The sequence below is a fragment of the Sceloporus undulatus genome, chromosome 7 (assembly GCF_019175285.1).
Source record: "Sceloporus undulatus isolate JIND9_A2432 ecotype Alabama chromosome 7, SceUnd_v1.1, whole genome shotgun sequence".
Lineage (NCBI taxonomy): Eukaryota > Metazoa > Chordata > Lepidosauria > Squamata > Phrynosomatidae > Sceloporus > Sceloporus undulatus.
In genome coordinates this window covers 26,989,049-27,009,188 of record NC_056528.1, presented here as the reverse complement: position 1 = coordinate 27,009,188, position 20,140 = coordinate 26,989,049, and the positions used below count along the sequence as shown (strand labels likewise).

Here is a 20,140-nt window from a genome sequence, read left to right as displayed (position 1 = left end):
ATCATTTACCTATCTATCACCTATCTCTCTATCATTTACCTATCTATCCATCTGTCTATCCATCTATCTATCTATCATCCATCTATCCATCATCTATCTATCTATCCATCTATCCATCATCTATCTATCTATCTATCTATCATCTATCCATCTATCTATCTATCATAATTTTAAATTCCAAGACATTATACCTTCCTTTCTTTTTATGAAAAACAAACCCCTTCAAGAGACTCCTATTTTGGGAGAAAGGCAGGATATAAGATCAATCAATACAAAATGATAATAGTCCATATCAGTGCGATGAAAAAGAAGGCTCAATCCAAAGGACCAATGCAGCTGCTCACCTCTTTTCTTGGGCCTGGCCCCGGGCTCAGCGTCAGGCATGGCTCCTCCCCCTAAAGACAACAAACAAACAAACAAACAAACACAGCCAGAATGAAATAAAGAGAGAGAGAGAGAGATGGAAGAGGGAGGCCAATGGCCCATGCATCCCTTCCTCACCTTTCTGCTTGGGCGTTGCCTCGGGCTCCTGGAGGGCTTTCCTGAGGAGAGAGAAGCGTGAGAGAAAGGCCCAGAGGCCGGCCTCCCTCCCTGCCTTCCTTCCCGGCTTCCTAGGCCTCTCACCCGCCGCCGCTGCTGCTCGAAGGAGGCTTTCCCGCCATTTCGCTCCTGGCACGAAGACACGGACACCAGCGCGCATGCGCAAGGCCCAGAACTAGGCAGGCACCACTGAAAGGGTCGGAAGGGCAGCGCCTAGAGAGGCCCACTTCCGCTCTGGAGCAGCTGCGCATGCGCAGGCACCGCTTTCTCTTGGTCAACAGCAAGGAACGTGATTGATTTCGAGCATCATGGGAGTTGTAGTCCAGCCCCACTTCCGCCTCTACGGCTGCCATGGCAACCTAGGCACGTGCTTCCTCGTCCTCCTCCTTCCCTCTGGAAGCCTTAACTTTCTGCTGGGCCTGAAGGAGAGCCAGTGCCACTCTCTCAGCCTCACAGAGAGACATGGCATCCATCCTCAGGGCATCCTCAAAGGATGGCCAGCCTCCTCTGGACCAAGGAGGCCTCAAGGCCTAAAGGACACACTGTAAGCCGCCTTGAGGGCCTTGGCTGGAGAGTGGGGTCAGAATAATGATCATGGTGATGATGTATTGATAGCCCACCCAATCCCAAGGAATCCAGGTGGATGACAGCCATAAGAATACAGAGAATACAATCAGATCAAATACAACAGATAAATAAGATGCAATGCAAGAAAAGAGAGCAGGTTAGAATTCCAGGATCATAGAGTTGGAAGAGACCCCAAAAAGGGCCCTGATCCAGCCCAGGCCCTTTATTCTGCCATGCAGGAACTCCCAGTCAAAGCCTCCCCATTGAGAGATGGCCATCCAGCCTCTGCTTCAAGACAGCCTCCAAGGATTGGAAGGAGACTCCACCACAATCTCCAAGGACTGTGGATCAGATGTCCCATGATGCACAACTCCCAAATGCTGACTAATGCGCACCTGCTGCCACTTGAACTAGAGTTCCCTCTTTGGCAGTCCCACCTAGTGGCCACATCCATGTCATTTCCAGGCCAAGGGTGCCACATGGTCCTGGCAGGCTTCACACATCCCAGGTGTTGCCGATTGCCTGCAGGCATCCAAAGCAGGAGAAAGGGACCGAAGGAGAACCAGCCTGCCTTCCTTGTCCCTCGTGCCTTTCCTTAAACTGCCATCTTGGATCTGAGAGGAAGACTCTTACCCACCGACACCACACTATCCCACACAGTAAAGAACAGTGTTGTGCTTATATACAGAGGTACATGAGGCGACCACTAAGCCTAGCCTCTTCCTATACAAGTGGCTATAATGCACCATAGACCCCAATCCCTCTTCCAACTGAAGACACAACATATTTATATTGAGTCCGGTTCCCTTGACCTTCAGTGTCTGGACGCCAGCTGTGGCCAATCTAGGCTTCTGCAACCATTGCCACATCTGGACATTTCCACCTTCAGTTAGCTAAGACAACTGGGTCTGTCATGTTCAGTACTGCAAGGTTTGCTGTGGAAGCAGCTAAACTTAATTAGACTTTGAGGATCAAGGCCTGCATGGGAATCTGCAGTAAACAGATTAGATGAATTGGAGTAGAGGATGGGAAACTGCGATATGGTTTTCTATGGAATATTTTTGTAATTTTAGTGTAAACATATTGCTCTATACAGAGAATCATAGAATCGTAGAGTTGGAAGAGACCCCAAGAGATCCAGTCCAACCCCCTTCTTCTGCCATGCAGGAACTCTCAGTCAAAGCATCCCCATTGACAGATGGCCATCCATCCTCTGCTTAAAGACCTCTAAGGAGGGAGACTCCACTATAATCTTTGAGGAAGGAGTGTGTTCCACTGTCAAACAGCCCTTACTCTCAGGAAGGTCCTCTGAATGTTGAGCTGGAATCTCTTTTCCTGGAGCTTGCATCCATTGTTCCACTGGATCCTATTCTCTGGAGCCGCAGAAAACAAGCTTGCTCTCTCCTCAATATGACTTTCTTTGTCCTTCAACCCTACAACCACCATTCCAGTTTCCTTATCATCTCCTGCACATTCTCTATCCTCATTCTTCACTGATCTCTCCTCCTCCAGACATACCTACTCATACCTTCTTCACTTTCTTAACCTCCTCCCTTCTCTTTCCAATGCAGACTCTGCTTCTTTGGAGGGTTTTAAACTGAGGCTGGATGGTCACCTGTCACAGGGAGGGCTTGGATTGTGTCTTCTTGTGTGGCAGAGGGTTGGAGGGGTTGGCCCTTGGGGTCCCTTCCAACTCTATGGTTCTGTGAAGGCTGTGAACTGTCACTTTCAGGGACCGGCTCAGGACCACCATCAACGTACTGGGCGCTGGCATTGTGGAGCATTTGTCCCACCATGAGCTGTAGTTGCCGGACTCGGAGCTGAGCAACTCGGTTATGGAGGAGAACGAGAAGCCCTACCACCTCATTTACCAGGAGAATGAAACCCACAAACACCGCAGCGGTGAGACATCTATGTGACCCCCACTGCACAGCCATGGGATCCATTGCACCATGGGGGACAGACCCATAGGAACGTCGTCATAACTGTGATCCACGGAGTGAGCCAGCTCCAGCCAGTCCCCCAAACTCTAGCAGCAGTTCCCCTTGTCCAATGTGTCTGGGGCTGGCTTGTGTGGCCAGAGAAAGAACCCGCAGGAAGAAAACCAAGCAAAGCCAGGATGGATCCTGTCCCAGGTGTGCCATTTTCGGTGGCGTTAAGTGTTCAATGGCTGAGGCGTCTTCCTCTCCTCCTTCTCGCCAGTCTCCCATCACCACGGCTGGAAGTATTTTGCACCAAGAAAGCTCCAGGTGTTGTCCTATGCTTCCATTCTGCTGGGCAGTTAAGACCAACTTATTTAAAGCTTGTTCCTGTTATTATTAGTATCACCATCACTATTACTATGATTATGGTTGTTGTCCTTGCAATTATTTTGGTGATTGTGCCCATTTCTGAACACTCTTTATAGTACTTAAACCGAAACAGCGCCAGATTTGCAGCAAAGGCAAGGGGATGTTTGGTTCTTGGGATTGGGGCAAGGGGAGAAGGTTGATTTATGAGGAAAGACCATTAAAGTGGAGAATTATGTACAGCACCTGTTTTGCCAAAATGAGTTGTGTGACCTGTTGCTACTACACTATACAAAACGGTGTGTGAGCAAGGGAGAGCGCAGCCTTGCTGTGTTCGTCCGCACTTGATATGGTGTTTTATTACAGTATTTGCAAATGCTTAGTATGCTCTTAACAGCAGCCAAAATCCAGGTTGTTTGTCACACTGGAGCATACGATAAGTAAAGAAAGAGGCCGGCCATCCCATATTATTGTTGCTCCACAGACTCTGGTATTTGAGGTCAACATAGAGCTATGGATGTCCATTGTACCAGATTGTCTGTTACAGATTGCTTGGCCTCCCTTTCAAGCTGTTTAGCCTCAATCGCTTTAAGTTAGAATTAAAGGAAGGCACAGAGAAAAAGAGATCTGTGCGTACTTTACGTGGCCCTTTGAACCTCAGTGAAGTTTGTGGAGACGTTTTGCACAACTTGGAAGTAACACAACAAGTTACTTTCCCTGGTTTTTGTAAGGGTAGTGCAGCTAAGTTATGCTTCAAATGCAGCACATTCTGGACTCTTTCATTTGGGGGAAAGGTTGCTGGAGGGGAGGTCTTGGGGTGTTTTTTTTTGACCATCCCAACAAGATTTGTTGTTGTCCTGGTCAGTTTTCTGGCAATGTCTGGTACCAGCTGCAGCCTTTCATTCCCCGACTCAGGCAGCAATAGCCCCCCACATTTAAAGGAAAAGAGACGGAGAGGGAAGGGAAAAAGCTTCCCGAGAGTCCAGCTGTCCCTGTTTTACCCCCAGAAATGTGTTTTGAGAGCAGGGTGGGGATCAGGGTTGGACTGCAACTCCCAGCAACCCTAAGCAGCAAAGCCAGTGGTGAGGAACGCTGGGCGCTGCAGTCAAACCAAACCTGGAGGAGTGCATGATTCCTACTGTTGTAGCTCCTACTGGGAAGAGCGTATCAGCCTACACAGCAACTGACTTTCCACAGAGGTTGAATTGCTAGTAAAAGAAGTGTCTCTATCACCACTTTGTTCATCCACACTTAATTGTTTCTTGATCTTTGGTCTTCCAGATCTTGCTGGACTCCAGCTCCCACAATCCCCATGCTGGCTGGGGGATTCTGGGAGAGGAATTCTAACTGCGCCTTTTAGGGCCAAACAGTGTTCCTCAAATGCATATGTGAAGCACACAGAGAGATAAAGCAATCCTAAATATATAGTTTCTCTCAATCTCTCATACGCTTTTCTTTCATGCCAGCCATTTCTTGGGAGTGTCTGGAGCAGTGATTCCCAAACTCTGGTCCTCCAAGTATTTTGGACTTCAGCTTCCGGGGCTTTACCTTCCATCTTGGCCAACGGTCTGGGATTTTGGGAGCTGAAGTCCAAAACATCGGAAGGGCCAGCGTTTGGGAATCGCTGCTCTACAGCTATCCCTCACTTGCATTGCGTAACAGGAGTGGGCTGGAGGTTGGGGACAGAGATGCTCTTGTGTGTTTGTGTGTAAAATGGACACCGAGACTTTGTGGGTCAGCCTCTGATGGGAAAATACACATCGGTGGTTGTGGTGATGCCAACACGCCACATAGCCATGAAGGAAGAGGACAGTAGAGCTGGCGGTACACCAAACAAGCCAGAAGTGTGTGCGCATATGTGTGTCATTTGCCTTCAGGTCACTCCGCTCTGGGCCCACAACAAACTCCAACTCCCAGAATTCCATAGCCTTGAGCCAGAAGGAGTTAAAGCAGTGCCAAACTGGGTTATTTTTCCAGTGTAGATGCAGCTTAAGAAGCATGGGTTTATATTTATGTGTTTTTAGCTTTTACTTGGTGATGTCCACCATTTTCTCCTTCAAATGTCCTCCATTTTATGGTGCCTTTGTCCTCCTTTGTAGTGAGGACACCTGGTCACCCTGAACACAGGAGGGGCCTTGTTGACTGAACTCCAAAAAGCACTTCAGCACAACTCAAATGACTTTTTCCCCTGTCAGCTTTCTTCATTCTCCAACTCTTTCACGCTGATAAGGAATAGAACGACTTGGACAACCTTAACATGAAGTGTCCAGCTTTATATATCTTGGCTTTTTGGGCTGTTATCTAGTCCTTTCATAGAGGTCATTCCTATCCCTAGCCTTTTTAGGATTCTTGACAGAAAAACTACACTTCCCATCATGCATTTCGTCTCGGAGCATGCGCAGTGCCGCATTGCCAAGTCCCTCACAAAGCCGGTCGGCGGCGCAGGCGCATTGTCAGTCACAGCCCTCTCGGCTCGGAGCATGCGCAGTGCCGCATTGCAATGTCCCTCAGAAAGCCGGTCGGCGGCGCAGGCGCATTGTCAATCACAGGACCCCCCCTCTCTGGTGCGCGGAAACCCCGTAGGCGAGGTCAGCCAATGAGGAGCGAGAGAAAGGAGAGAGGAGGCGGAAGCGTCAGCCGCAGCAACAGAGGCGAAGGGAAGGAAGGGAAGGGGGGGAAAGGCTCGGTCGCGCGCCTATTGCGCATGCGCGGTGGTTCCCAGAGCGGCGGTTGGCGCGCGTGCGCTTGCGCCTGCGCGCTGCAGTAGCAGCAGCAGCCCCTCTCTCTCTCGTCGTCGCCGGGGCCCTTTTCTTGTCTGAGGTAAAAGGAGGAAGAAGCAGCAGCAGCGGAACGGAGGGAGAGAGACCGGCCGCCTGAGGGAACCGGAGAAGGAAGAGGCAAGGCAGGCAGCCGGCCGGCCGGGCCTCAGCCCCGGGCCTCTCCCTTCTTCTCTTTCTCCTTCGCCGCCACCATGAACAGTGTCGGGGGCGCCGACGAAATCGGGTGAGGCCTTCCCTCGAGGAGCGAAAGGAAGGGAGGACAAACGGTCGAGGGGAGGAGGTCACGTGAGGCGGGGTCACGTGGGGCAGAGCGCCGGTTGGGAGGGGGCTGAATGGAGGCAGCCTTTGGAAGGGTTTAGGAAGGGACTGTGAGGGGATATGGAGGCTATTGAGGGGGGAAGGGACCCCCACCACTGTTCCCTCATGACTCCCTCACAAGCCCCTCCAAGGACCCCTCCATCCAGCCCCCTCCCAACCCAACTCAGAATGGAGGGGATTATGAGGGAATAGTGGGGGGGGGGTTGTGAGGGTCGTTGGGGCACAACCCCCCCCCAATAACCCTCATAACCCCACCACTAATAATTCCTCCATTAACCCTTTCCAAGGGCGCCCTAATTCCCTCCCTGTAGCCCCCCTCCCTCACATTAGCCAGGAGAGACTGGGTCACAAGCATAGAGTTGGAAGAGACACCCCCCCCCCCAAGGGTCGCAATCGAAGCACACAAAGCACACACACACACACCGGCAGCCTCTGCTTAAAAGCCTCCAAAGAAGGAGGCTCCACTGCAATCCTTTGAGGTAGGTCCAACTGAAAGACAAACCATAGGATCACAGAGTTGGAGGGAACCCCGGGGATCCAGTCCGATCCCATTCTGAGCTTGCATCCATTGCTCCATTGGGTCCTGTTCTCTGGAGCAGCAGAAAACAAGCTTGCTCCCTCCTCAACATGGCATCCCTTCAAATACTTAAACAGGGCTCTCGTACCACCTCTTAACCTTCTCTTCTCCAGGCTAAACTTCCCCAGCTCCCTTTGTCGTTCCTCATAGGGCTTCATGGTTTCCAGACCCTTCACCATTTTAGTCGCCCTCCTTTGGACACCCTCCGGTTTCTCAACATCTTTTTGGTATTGTCAATGTAGCGTGTAGACTCACATCCAAGAAAGCTTATGGTAACAATTTATCTCTTTCAATTAGTCTCAAAAGGGCTACAAGATCTCTTCACATAATGATTTTCCAGACTAACAAAGCTATGTCTTAGAATCATGGAAGAGTTGGAAGAGACCCCAAGGGCCATCCAGTCCAACCCCATTCCACCATGCAGGAACCTACAATCAAAGCATCCCTGACAGATGGCCATTCAGCCTCTGCTTAAAGACCTCTGAGGAAGAGGACTCCACCAAACTCAGAGGGAGTGGGTTCCACTCTCAAACAGCTCTTACTGTCAGGAAGTGCTTCCTAATGTTGGGATGGAGTCTCTTCTTAGAATCATAGAATCATAGAGTTGAAGAGACCGCAAGGGCCCTGATCCAGTCCAACCCCATTCTGCCATGCAGGAACTCTCAGTCAAAGCATCCCCATTGACAGATGGCCATCCAGCCTCTGTTTAAAGACCTCCAAGGAAGGAGACTCCACTACACTCTGAGGAAGGAGTGTGTTCCACTGTCAAACAGCCCTTACTATCAGGAAATTCCTGACAGTCCTCATATTGCGTTCCTGACATATCCTCATATTGAGACGGAATCTCTTTTCTTTTAGAACCCTGGCCTAAGCCCTATAGTTAGGAGAGAGCCATTGAAGCAAATAGATGCCTCTATATGTTTACTCACAAGGGAACCATGTCTGGGAAGGGAGACAGAAGAAGAGGAAGGGGACCCTTACTCTCCCCTCTCTGGCATGTGTTTTGCTTTGTGCCTGAGGGGTTGTTTTTTTTTGGGGGGGGGGACCAATTTGTCCTCCTGCCTGAAGTAAAGTGCCTCCACTTTGAGCTTTCTTTGCACTTTCACCTTTCCTAAGATGAGTTTTCCTCACAAGAAAAAAAGATGCCTCTGGATTGTCACACAAACCCAAAGTTCTCCTGTTCTTGAATTTCAGTGACTTTTGGTAAACGGTGTGCATATATAGTTTTTATCCTACAGCAATTAGAGCTAAGGTCACCATAACTTTGGTCCCAAACGCCCTGCAGAAGTAATTCAGTTTGAGACCGCTTGAACTGCCTTGGCTCAGTGCTGAGGAATCCTGGGAATTGTAGTTTATTGTGGCCCCAGAGCTCTCTGACCTGGAAGGCTCAATGTCTCACAAAACTTAAAGCCAAGCAGGGTCAGCCCTGGTTATCACTTGGCCTGGAGACCCTCAATGTAGGCTCTGTTTCAGAGGAAGGGAGTGGAAAAACCACCTCTGAGGATTCCTTGGCTGAGAAAACCTCACGAAATTCATGGGCTGCCATAAACCAACAAGTGACTTGAAGGCACACACATGTGCATATAGGAGGAGTTGGTAAAAGCTTGGGAGGGCTGGGAGAATCTCAAGAGACAAGTTTCACATACACACACACACCCCCCACTGGTTCTCTGTGGGGGAAAGAGCCAACCAAGCAAGTGCTTCTCAGGAACAACCAGTGAACTGCACTCATCCTTTTTTGCTCGCTCTCTTTGGTTCCACAGGTCAGGTTGTGCCAGTGGAGCCTTATCAGTAGAAAGCTGTTCCCCATGACCAAAAAGGGAGGATGGTGTTTGCGAAGCTGAAGGTGTCTTTAATGAAAGATATTCCCTTTGGCCTGTTACAGATTGCCAAAATAAAGCTGCTTTGGGTCTCTTTGGAGGTATGCTGTTTAAATGATGCATGCACCCTAAGAATCCGGAAGCTGCACCAAAGCTGCCCTCCAGTGCTTAGGAATGGAGTGTGGCTTTGGTGCAACCTCCGGACTCTTAGGACCCATGCGTCATTTAAATAGCATCCCTCCAAAGAGACTCGAAGCAGCTTTATTTTGGCAGTCTGTAACAGGCCTTTGTTTCCTCCTGGTTTGAAGGGGGAAGCAGTTTGGAGAGGACAGAGATAGGTGGTCACATGGGGGCTCCCTAAAAAGTGTCAAGATGTACCCCACTTGTATTGTCCATTTGTAGCACCAGGAAAAGGGAGCCGTTGGATCCTAGTTAATGGAAAGGATCTCTCTCTCTTCAGAGGGAGCAGTTAAGGTGAAGCTGAGTGGGCCAGGATACTTCCTTGCTTTTCTCTGCGCCATCTCTTTCTTTATTTCTCTCTTTCTCTCTCACTTTTGTCCTCTGAGGCGAAATCTATGTTCTCTGTCAGTATAAAGGAGTTGCCAGGGGGAGGGTACGTTGAGACTGCCGGTGAGGAGGTTGAAAAGGTAGATGGGGAGGAGGTTATAAGTGGAGGGTCTGATTCAGAATAATACATGATACTATTTTCTGTGTTTTTAAAGAGGTTATGTGCATTATATTTTGGGGAGATAGATGAGTTTTCAGAGAGTGCAAGAGAAAAAAGTGTATAATAATAGTGAGGAAAGCAAGATAATATGATTCAGGCAGAGTGAGGGCTCTGAGGCCAAGGGCTGAAGGGCAGACAAACCCACTCAGCCTTCCTGGACCTGCCATAATGCCATTTAGTCCAGTATCCAGCTTCCCATCATAGCCAGCAGATGTTCTTCCAGAAGCCCATGAAGACAACGTGCCACTGATTTCTCTCTAGCCAATAGCATTTAGTAACAACATACAGTCTCTAAAGCCAGAGGGTTCTGTTGGCTTGGGGCTGCTTATTTTCAGGCAAACTATTGGTGAGTCTTTTGGAGCACATACCCCTTTGTGGAGATCCATGCGATGTGGAAATGGGTCACTTCATATTTGTCTTTGGCGCTCTTGGGAGAAAGACTGGGAGACCCTTACTGCCATTGAGCCTATAAATTCTGATGGTTGGGGAGTCATAATAATAGACCTAGTGCAGGTAGGCAACCATCTTACTCAAATGATTGAACTTTGAGGATGCTGGAACAGGAATGGCATCAAGAACCTTCAGCTTGTAGAGATGATCATAACTCCAGTCTGTTTCCGCACTTTGGCATACAATGACATGTATGAACAGATCATACATGTGTTTATAGAGAACCAGGATGATGTAGTGGTTTGACTGGGAGATCAGGATTTGAATCCCTGCTCAGCTGTGGAAATCCACTGGTGACCTTGGGAAAGTCGCACTCTCTCAACCTCAGAGGAAGATAAGAGCAAATTCCCTGCGAACAAATAACGCCAAGAAAACTCCTTTATTCGGTTTGTCTTAGCATCACATAAGTCAGAAATGATTTGAAAGCACACACCAATAGCCACAAATGCCTTTATAGCTAGCGAGGGGAGGTTACTGTTCAAGGGCACTTCAGTTACTCCTGAGACACGTCGTATGTTTCACTTTCAGATGTACAGTGCTTTGCCTTGATAGGGCAGACTCACATCCAGTTCCTGAAACATTTAGTGCCCCAGTCTTTTTGTGTGTGAGGTAGAATTTCCCCCTCTCTCCTGCGGCATGAATAGCTTTGCTCTGCCGGTTTTCTAACATGGGTCTTCCAGTGCTGAAGACCTGAGAGTGGCTTGCAAATTGACCCTTGTCTCCTGCAGCTGTGGCTCCAACTCATAAGGAGATCCCTTCACAATTGAGTCTCTTCAGCTCTCCCCCTCTCAAGCCCCTCCTCTTCCTTGCTTTGTACACATTGTGAAATGTTCCGGTCTTTCTCTGAGCATCTTCTCCACATTTTCAGGATGAGGGGAGGATTGGTTGTTCAGTCATGCCCCACCTTGCATCTCCCCTAGTTGTGTTGACCAAGCATGGCTCTTTGCGTTGGGAGCTTTGCTGCTGAGACTATTATGTAGCCTCCTGCTGCTGAAGGAGGCTGAACACCTGTGTAGGAGAGAACATGGTGACTCATCAATGCTCCCCACAAAGTATGCGCTTGCCCCACTTGTGCTGGCAAAGGCATCCCTTCCTTTCAGCCTCTGGGGATGCTGAGAGCCCAAACTGGTAGGGCAGAGGTTTGAAAGTAGTTTCTTTTTTCGGTATCTCCTTCACTACTTTGCCCTGCCACATGCAGATAAGACCTCCTGGGTGCCCCACATGCCTTCATGTTTCTTGTTCCTGGACAGATTTCCACAGATCCTTTTCAGACGGGAGAATGGCTCACTTTGGTGGAGGGGGAGTTACTTCTGTAAAGCCTTCTAAGGGATTGCATGCTTTTAATCTATAACCTCAAAATAGCAGGCTAGTTGAGTCTCTTTGTAGATGTCCTTCTTAGTCACCATGCTCCAAATGTTGAGCAGGATCTCTGCAGTGTATAGGAGCCGAAGGAATATATTTAAACCCTCACGCGCTCGACTGCTGTTTGCAGGGAAATAAGCCTGGCATTGAAATCTCTTGATGTTCACTTAGAAAAGGTGTTTTAATAAGCATGCACTGTAGACATCCCATAATGTTTAAGCTGTGCTTCTATACCTTTTGGTTCGCTTACAGGGCTCCCTGTGCTGTCAAGCCATTCTTAGAGTGGGGGAAGCAAGCTGGTGTGTTGTGACAGTATGCCAGCATTGGCACGTAGATCACCAGAATGCGGGATGTTGAGCTGTGACTAAAAGAAAGCCTTGCCCTCTGTCTAGGGCAGTGGTTCCCAACCTTTCTAATGCCGTGACCCTTTAATACAGTTCCTCATGTTGTGGTGACTTTCATTGCTACATGCAAGTATGTCCCGATGGTCTTAAGCAACCCCTGTGAAAGGGTCGTTTGACCCCCAAAGGGGTCCCTACCCACAGGTTGGGAACCACTGCTCTAGGGAAAGGTTTCCACGCTGCAGGTTCTGATGCTTTGCTCTGGGTTTTTTGTCGTGTGCCTCCAAATCATTTCTGACTTAAGGCGACCCAATCGCAGAGTTTTCTAGCCAAGTTTTGTTCAGAGAGGGCTTGCCTTTGTCTTTTTCTGAGGCAGAAAAAGCATTTCTCCCTGAAATCAGACCTTCTTAAAGCCCATGAAACTTAACTGCCATGCCCCCGGCTTACTTCATATCTCTAATTCACTATCACCCTTTTCACCTTTTTTTCTTGCTGAGTTGTCTGTAAACCGTTTACTTCTAAATGTTAAGCTTTGAGAGGTTGAGGAGCCTCTTTCTTTTATTCTGCAAACCATTTGCTGTAATGTTTGCTTGTTGGGGCTGGAAAATGGATAGCCTCTCTTTCCATTTTCAAAAGCGAAAAAAAGGATGGCAGCACAGCTTTCAGTCTCAAAGACACAAGACTCCCGTCCAGTTCAAGTGTCCAGACTTTAAGTGTCCTGTGTTTAGAACAGCATATTTTTTTCACAATCACGATAAAGATGCTTCAAAATATTTAGTATTTATCAGTTGTGGATGTTTTCAAGAATTTTACAAAACTCTGAACAGCAAGTAGGATTTCTAGTTTCTAGGTCTTAATGGATTTTGACACATTGACTTGTTTGGATGGCTCTGTCACCGCTTTTTTGCTCACTGTACCCTTGGTTTGGGTGACAGAGCAAGAAGTCTCCCTGGGATTTAGTGAAATTTCCCATCTGCACACATTGGGAATTTGTCATTAAAGGTTAGGCTATTAAACCAACCGCAAAACATAGTTTAATATACTGGCTTGTTCAGAAGTGGTTCCCCTTAGTTCATTTGTTTGGCTGCAATAGGAGACTATATTTAGTGCAAGATGCCCTGGTGGTTTTAGTGCAAAACACACACATGAAGGGTTTACATGCATGGGCAGGCATGGCTTTTTCATTGCTCCGTGTGGCCACAGTTTTTAAAAACAAGCCTTACATATTTCATTTCTAGCCCACCTTTCTCTCAACACGGGACTCAAAGTAACTACCACAAGTTAAAACGAAGTTCAGTTAAACAAAAACATTTAGCATGACAATTTTTAAAAGCCTAATAATTCTGTTAAAGACACAAAGTACAAACATTTTGAAATGCAATTAAATCATACTAAAAAGGATACAAGCACAATACACCCCATTAAAATTTTAAGAACCAAAAGTGTGGCTAGAGGGCCATTCAAACCTCCCACGGATGGGAATTCAACAACCTAGGAGCAGTCACTGAAAAGGCTCTCTCCAAATGTGCCTCGGATGGTAGTGGGGCCAAAAGAAAGCCCCCTTGCAGAGCTGAAACCTCAGGCAAACTCATGTAGCTAGTTGGGTTTGTGTGGTTTTCTATGAAGATGTGGTGAAACAGAAGACAGCATGGACAGAAGAGTCATGTTCAGGGGCAGAGCAAACCATGGCTGGTACAAGAACCCTTCAGAACCAAAGTTTAATGTTGTATCAGTTCCAGCTCACTTTCTTCAATTTACAAAAGAGAGGAATTTTGTCGAGTGCTTAGCAAGCAAAAGTCCTTGTGAATACTTCAAACAAATGAGTCAGAATGATGCAGAAGATGTAAATGAAGGACACGGGTGACCAGCCACATCTTGCGCATGCGTACCTAGAAGCAGATCTCACCAGCTTTGGTGGAATCAGTGTGAAATGGGGAAGCATGGTGCATTTTATATTGGGGGCGAAGGGAGCCCATGATCCTTTCACGATTCTCTCACAGTACTCCAGTCATTTAATTTTTTCTCCCCTTTCGGTTTGATACTTCCATCACATGTTTAGCACTAAAGGAAACTGCTCAAAGCTAGGTGTCAGAAACACCCAAGTTTCCTCCTGTAGCAAAGATGAGCTGCAGGAAAAACAGGTAAATGGTAGAGGCCAGGCACTGGAGGATGAGTGGTTTTTCTTGAACTGTTTGATGTACAGTAACTTGCTTTTCTCATCAACCCGTCTTAATATGTTATACTCTCTTCCTTAGGCTGCTGTCGTACTGGTTAGTTCTGCATTTGCTCAGTCTACCAGAATCCATCTATCACAAAGCCAAGGGCCAAGACTGTCTTAGTTTCTGGCCATCTATAGAGCTGTGTATAAATAGCTCTTTATTTACAAACAGCTGTTCTACGTGACCTTGGGAAACCCTGCTTTTTTGTTTGTTTGTTTGTTTGTCTGTCTGAATATCTGTCAAAAATAAATTAGAATGATGTTAGGGGATTAAAATGGCCGTTCAGAGGAGAAGGCTTTGCACTTCCAGCTGTTGTAAGACACGTCTTAAAATGTTTGCAAATAAGCAATCAAATGTAGAGCGAACACCACTGGAAAGACTTTTTAGCAGTTATATGCAGCCCTAACAAGTCTTTTATCCTTCCCAGCTTTTTCTTCTAAAGATTTCCAGATTCCTTTTTGCTGAGAGAGATGCTTGGTTTAGAAAGCATTATCTTTTATAGCCATTTGAATGCAGTTTTATTAAAAAATGTTTTTGTTTGCTGCCCTGAGCCTCTTCAATGAGAGGAAATGATATGTTGTTGTTCGTGTTGTTGTGTGCCTTCAAGTCATTTCCGACTTATGGTGACCCTAGAACCTATTATGAGAAAATGCCACAGGAGACTCCGAGGCAAGTAAAGCTAAATCCATATTAATATTCTTGCGGGTTCCACTGCTCTTATCAGCCGGTAAACCACTTGGATGGCCTTATATGTGCCCTAATATCTTGCCCAGAGTTTGATGGAAAGTGAGAATATTAATCTACTTTCTGGTGCCAGCATGCTCAAATTGCTTTAGTCTTATAGTAAGAGTGAGCTAGTGACCATGGAAGACCTAGACAATGAGGAAATCAGAAGTGTAAAAGAGGTCCTGTACTTTGGTTAAAACATTGATCAGAACAGAGACTGCAGTCAAGAAATCAGCAGAAGACTAGGAATGGGAAGGACAGTGATGAAAGCTCCTAAAGAGCAAAGATATACAACTGAGTACTTAAGTTAGAATCATACAAGCCATTGTATTCACTATGTATGGACATGAGAGCTGGGCAGTGAAGAAAGTAGATTAAAAAAATCAATTCATTTGAGATGTAGTGCTGGAGAAGAGTGCTTAGGATGCCATCGACAACCAAGAAGATAAACAAATGCAGACAGATCATGCCTGGACTCTCCCTGGAAGCCAAGATGACCAAACTGAGGTTGTTGTACTTTGGCCACATCACAAGGCATTAGAAAAGACAATAAAGCTGGAACGGTAGAAGGTAGAAAGAGAGGAAGGCAGCACACCAGATAGCTAGGCTCAGTTAGGGAGGCTACAGCTTGCAGTATCTAAGCTGAGCAATGGAGGAGGAAGGGTCTTGGAAATGTCTCATCCAGAGGATCACTTCTTTCAGGGCTGACCTGAGGCCAGCTAACAACAGTGGAAGCTTTTGAAGCTCCACTGGCTTCTTCATCAAGCAAAGGTGATAAAAATCATACAAGAGAAGAGAAACATGTTAGTCATAGGCCTGCATTTTGTCAAGATACTGCGATTGTTGTCCTCAGTTCAGATGGTATGGAAGGATATTCATATAGGCAGGCCCCTCTTCCCTCTGGCCATGTGGGTACTGTGGGAGTTTCTTAAACTCCAGGAAATAACATTTAAATTCCATTAGCAAGACAAAAGGCTACTGCCTTTTAAATCCAGTTTGTCTCAAATCCTTTGTGAGGCTACAGGACCTTTTGTTAGACAAAGAAGACTGAATTTCTCAGGAACCTCCATGTATGCAAGTTGTTTAGGCAGCTTAAATTAATATTCTGCACCAGAGATCAGAAAGAGAGTGGAATAGTGGTTTGAGTGATGCACTCTAGGAGATTTCAAGTAAAGACGTTGACAAGGTGCCTCATGATATTCTTGCAAACAAGATAGTGGGCTAGAAAATGGAATTCTTAGGTAGGTTTGTAATTGGTTGACTGGCCGAACCTAAAAGGTGCTCAGCAATGGCTCCTCTTCATCTTGGTGAGAACTGACCAGTGGGGTGCCACAGGGTTTGCTCCTGGGCCCAGTGCTATTCAACATCTTTATCAATAGCTTGAATGAAACAATAGAGGGCATGCTTATCAAGGGTCTGGAAGCCATGCCTTTAAAGAGAGACTTGGGGATCTGAGTATGTTTAGTCTGGAGAAGAGAAGGGTAAGAGGAGATATGATAGTCCAGTTTAAATATTTGAAAGGATGTCATGTTGAGGAGGGAGCAAGCTTGTTTTCTGCTGCTCCAGAGAATAGAACATGGAGCAGTGGATTCAAATTAGAGGAAAAGAGATTCCATCTAAACATTAGGAGGAATGTCTTGACAGTAAGAGCTGTTCAACAGTGGAACACACTCCCTTAGAGTGTAGTGAAATGTCCTCCTTTGGAGGTTTTTAAACAGAGTCTGGATGGCCATCTGTCAAGGATGCTTTGATTGTGAGTCCCTGCATGGCGGAATGAGGTTGGACTGGATGACCCTTGGGGCTCTCATCCAACTCTGTGATTCTATAAGATCTGGGTTCATATACCCGCTCAGTTTATGGAAACCAACTGAGTGAACTTGGGCATGTTACACTCTCAGCCTTAAAGTAGTACAATGACAAACTTCCTCTGTAGTAATCTTGCCAAGAAAATCCTGTGATAGGGCCACTTTAGGTCAGAGTTGACTTGAATTCACACAACAGCAGCAGCATCTGAGGAGAATAAATAGCCTGCATCCCCCTAACCCAGTGATGGCGAACCTACTCAGCCTCTAAAAGATTCGCCATCACTGCCCTAACCTAACCCTTGGTGTGCCACAAAACTTGTCTTTTTCCCGGAGCTTTTTCACTGCTGAACAGCAGGCTGCCTTTTAAAGTGTTCTTGCACTCTGTGTTATAGTTGAAGGCCTGGATACCCTGGTAACTCCTGCTTTGAGCCAAGCTTGTGATAACACAAGCATTGCAAATGCCAGGATCCTGCTTTAGTAACAATGGTGGCAACATCTTATAATATTAGTGTCCCCACACAACCTCGCACTGTAGGAACACTCTGTGCTTTCAGTACTGCACTGATGGGCATCACACATGATTAAAGGGAGCTGAAACACTGAGGGTGGGATTTGTGTCATTGCACTGACTACTGTACTCTGGACATTTTAAAGAAAGGAAATGGCTTTTTGTCAACTTTCAGTCATTTTAACTAATTGTCGACAGATGAGTTCAGAGGAATTCCTTAAGGTGAGTTCTGTTACGCTCCCTATATTGATCCATGTCATTCTGGCCTGAAGAGTAGGGCAAAACATGGATTCCTAGTTTCAGCACCATGCTTTTTCTTTTTAAACAATACCGGATGCAAACATTGTGAAGAAATAGATTTTTCATTAACCTCCTCCCATGCACTTAATGACAGAAGGATATCCCATCCCACTCCATTTCACTGTTGAGCCACTAGTACTGATTATTTAATGAAGTGGTTTGGGGGGTTTCAGCAGTATTTTGCATCACTTGGCGCCTGGTTATTTTTAACTAAAGATGTCAAAAATTACCACCTTCTGTGTACAATTTATGTCATGTGCTGCAGATCTGTGAGACTTCCCACTTCTGCCTTTCTCCTGCTACCCAGTCTACTAAAGTTCATAGTGCTGTTGATCCTTTACACAGCAAAGTTTCTCTCAGGGACACTTCGTTCTTACTCAGTCTCCTTAGTTCTTAGACACATCTTACAGTGATGTGTCCAAGGGCCCTGGCTGTGTAATGACAGTCATTCTTATGGCGTGGCTCATATCAATCCAATTTCTTCTGGATCTAGCTGACAAGGCAAAGCCATGATGTCAACCAGCTTTCTTTCCTCTTCGTTCTTGGGAGAAAAATGGGTGAAAGTGTCTTTCTTCTTCGTGGTCTCTGCGAATCATACAAATGGGTTTCATTCTGGATTTCTTTGTTGCTTGTGAGCGTGGAGTGTTAGGTTTGCTATTAGTAACTGAATTTTAGGTCTGTGTGGAGCCAACATTGTGTTGCGGTTGGAGTGTTGGGTTAGGATTTCTTGGAAACCCCCTTCATGGAAACTTTGGGCAAATCATACTTTGCCTCAGAAGAAGGTGTTGCTGAACTTCCTTGGGTTGCCACAAGTCAAAATCAGTCAATCAATCAATCTTTATTGCTTTTGGCCAGTGGCCTTTGCAAAAACCCAAACAATAAAACAATACACATACAACGTCCATAAAACCAATATACAATAAAATTTACCAAATAGTCAGAATCAACTTGATGCCATGTAACAAATGGTGGACATGGGGTGGCTCAGCCATTGCTGGAACTACAACATCATGACTACAGTTGTAATTGCACCACAACGTGTAGTGGGGTGAGAAGGAATGGTATATGATCTCTTTCAGGGTTAGACCACTGCAAGATGTCGCCATAATCCATGCATAGTTTCCCTGAACTTTCTTAACTGTTCTAGACATAGGCACACACCCAGGCAACTGATGTTTGCCAAAGCCAGCCTTTTACCAAGGGGGCTGGCTCTTGCTGTATTTTATTGTCCCTGTCCCACCCTTGTGTATTTAGTTGTACACCTTTGCGGACCTGTTCTTCTCCGTTTTCCATATCAAAAAGCTTCCAGCTCACTCACTTTAGAAAATATAGAAGTGGGTTTCACAATTACAGCTAACCTTAATTATGGGATTATACCATAACTCTGTGGTGGCACACCTGCTTTTCATGCCAGACATCCTGGGTTCAATGCCTGGCATCTAATTTGAGAAGTACCAGGTGGCTGGAAAGACCCTTCTCTGCCAGAGACCCCAGAGAGCCACTCAGGAGACAAGTAGCCTGATCTGGTATTTTGACTCTTTGTGTTCATGTGTCTGGTGAGCTTAACATTGGCCCAGGTTTGTGCAGTACTGAAAGCTCCCAGCTTCCCAGAAGCAAAGACACAATTAGTTTTTCCGTTTCTTTTCATCGCCTCCTGCCTTACACCTGGCTCCCCCACCATTGGGGTTATTATGTCACTGTGCTTAGGGAGTTCTCTATAGCTTGTTTGCCAGTTGGGCCGTCTGCTCTCTGTTTGTGCCCTTGCCTCTTTTTGACAGTTGAAGACAGTTCAGCCGCTCCGTTTCATTGTCTGTTTTGTTAAGCTGTGTCTTAAGCTGATAACTGGTAGCCTTGTAATATTACTTGGAAAGCACAAGGCACTTGAACATGTCACTGTACTTGCTGCACCCTGTTTGCAAGGCCTTTTGATTGTGAGTTGCTCGTTCTTATTTGGAGTAAATTAAGACACTGGGCCTCGAGGGTGTTACTCCTGAGCTTTGGAACAATTGCTTGGATTGCAGCTGTTGGTCGGAGATAAGTCGAAAACAGAGACGTGTTCAGAGGAGCTAGACTTCATAAATGGGCAGAGGTTTCTGGATCTCAACATTTGCATGTTGTATAAGTCTGCGTCTGAGTGTAAGTGCCAGAAATCGGTGATATTTCCTCCTTTTTATGGCTCTTCTATAGCAGCATCCATAATTCAACAGTTTCCTTTGATTACAGACATTTAATTTTTTTCTTAGGAGCAGAAAAACGGGTTCTTCTTGGCGCTTGTCATGACAGTGGGCATGGGCTGAAGTTGGAAACCATCAAGTTCCCTTTTATCTAAGTTTAATGTAATCTTTCCTTCCAAAATCAAAGGAGGCTTTCTGCCCTTCCTGCTGGCAGGGCTTTATAGTGCTTTGGCATCCTCCTGTACCATAAAGAGCCACTGCAGTTGCTGATGAATCTTATGTGAAAATAGTGGCTGGGAATGAATAATGGGAGGCAGTGCAACCCCAGACAGGTTTTTGGGGTCCTTCCTCTCATGGATGTTCATAGAAATATAGAGTTGGAAGGAGACTGCAGGGGTCATCCAGTCCAACCCCCTTCCGTTCAGTCAAAGCACCTCAGATAGATGACCCTCTAGCCTCTTTTTTAAAATCCTCAAAGATGGAAATTCCCTCACACTCTGATGCAGCATATTCCACTAAAAGCTCTTATTGACAGGGAGTTCTTTCTAATCTTTAGGTGGTATCTCTTCCTGTAGTTGGAATCCATTTCTCTGTGTCTTAGCCTCTAGAGCAGCAGAAAACAAGCTTGCTCCATCCTT

General features: G+C 46.4%; 2 protein-coding genes across 4 annotated transcripts in view; one reads left to right on the top strand and one right to left on the bottom strand.

Annotated features, from left to right (window-relative positions):
* Positions 1 to 736, bottom strand: part of LOC121937117 (HAUS augmin-like complex subunit 8) — a 149,296-nt gene extending 148,560 nt beyond the window's left edge. The window contains exons 1-2 of the mRNA XM_042480034.1: positions 502 to 736; positions 345 to 395 (exon numbers count right to left, since the gene is read on the bottom strand). Coding sequence (XP_042335968.1) covers positions 345 to 395; positions 502 to 700 — 250 coding nt within the window. The 5' untranslated portion in view covers positions 701 to 736. The remainder of the gene's footprint in view (positions 1 to 344; positions 396 to 501) is intronic.
* A 5,374-nt stretch (positions 737 to 6,110) lies between these two features.
* Positions 6,111 to 20,140, top strand: part of DAZAP1 (DAZ associated protein 1) — a 47,127-nt gene continuing 33,097 nt past the window's right edge. Inside the window, exon 1 of one of the 3 annotated variants that reach the window (XM_042478243.1) lies at positions 6,111 to 6,398. In XM_042478243.1, coding sequence (XP_042334177.1) covers positions 6,367 to 6,398 — 32 coding nt within the window. In that variant the 5' untranslated portion in view covers positions 6,111 to 6,366. The remainder of the gene's footprint in view (positions 6,399 to 20,140) is intronic. The other 2 variants (XM_042478246.1, XM_042478244.1) reach the window with 2 other exon arrangements.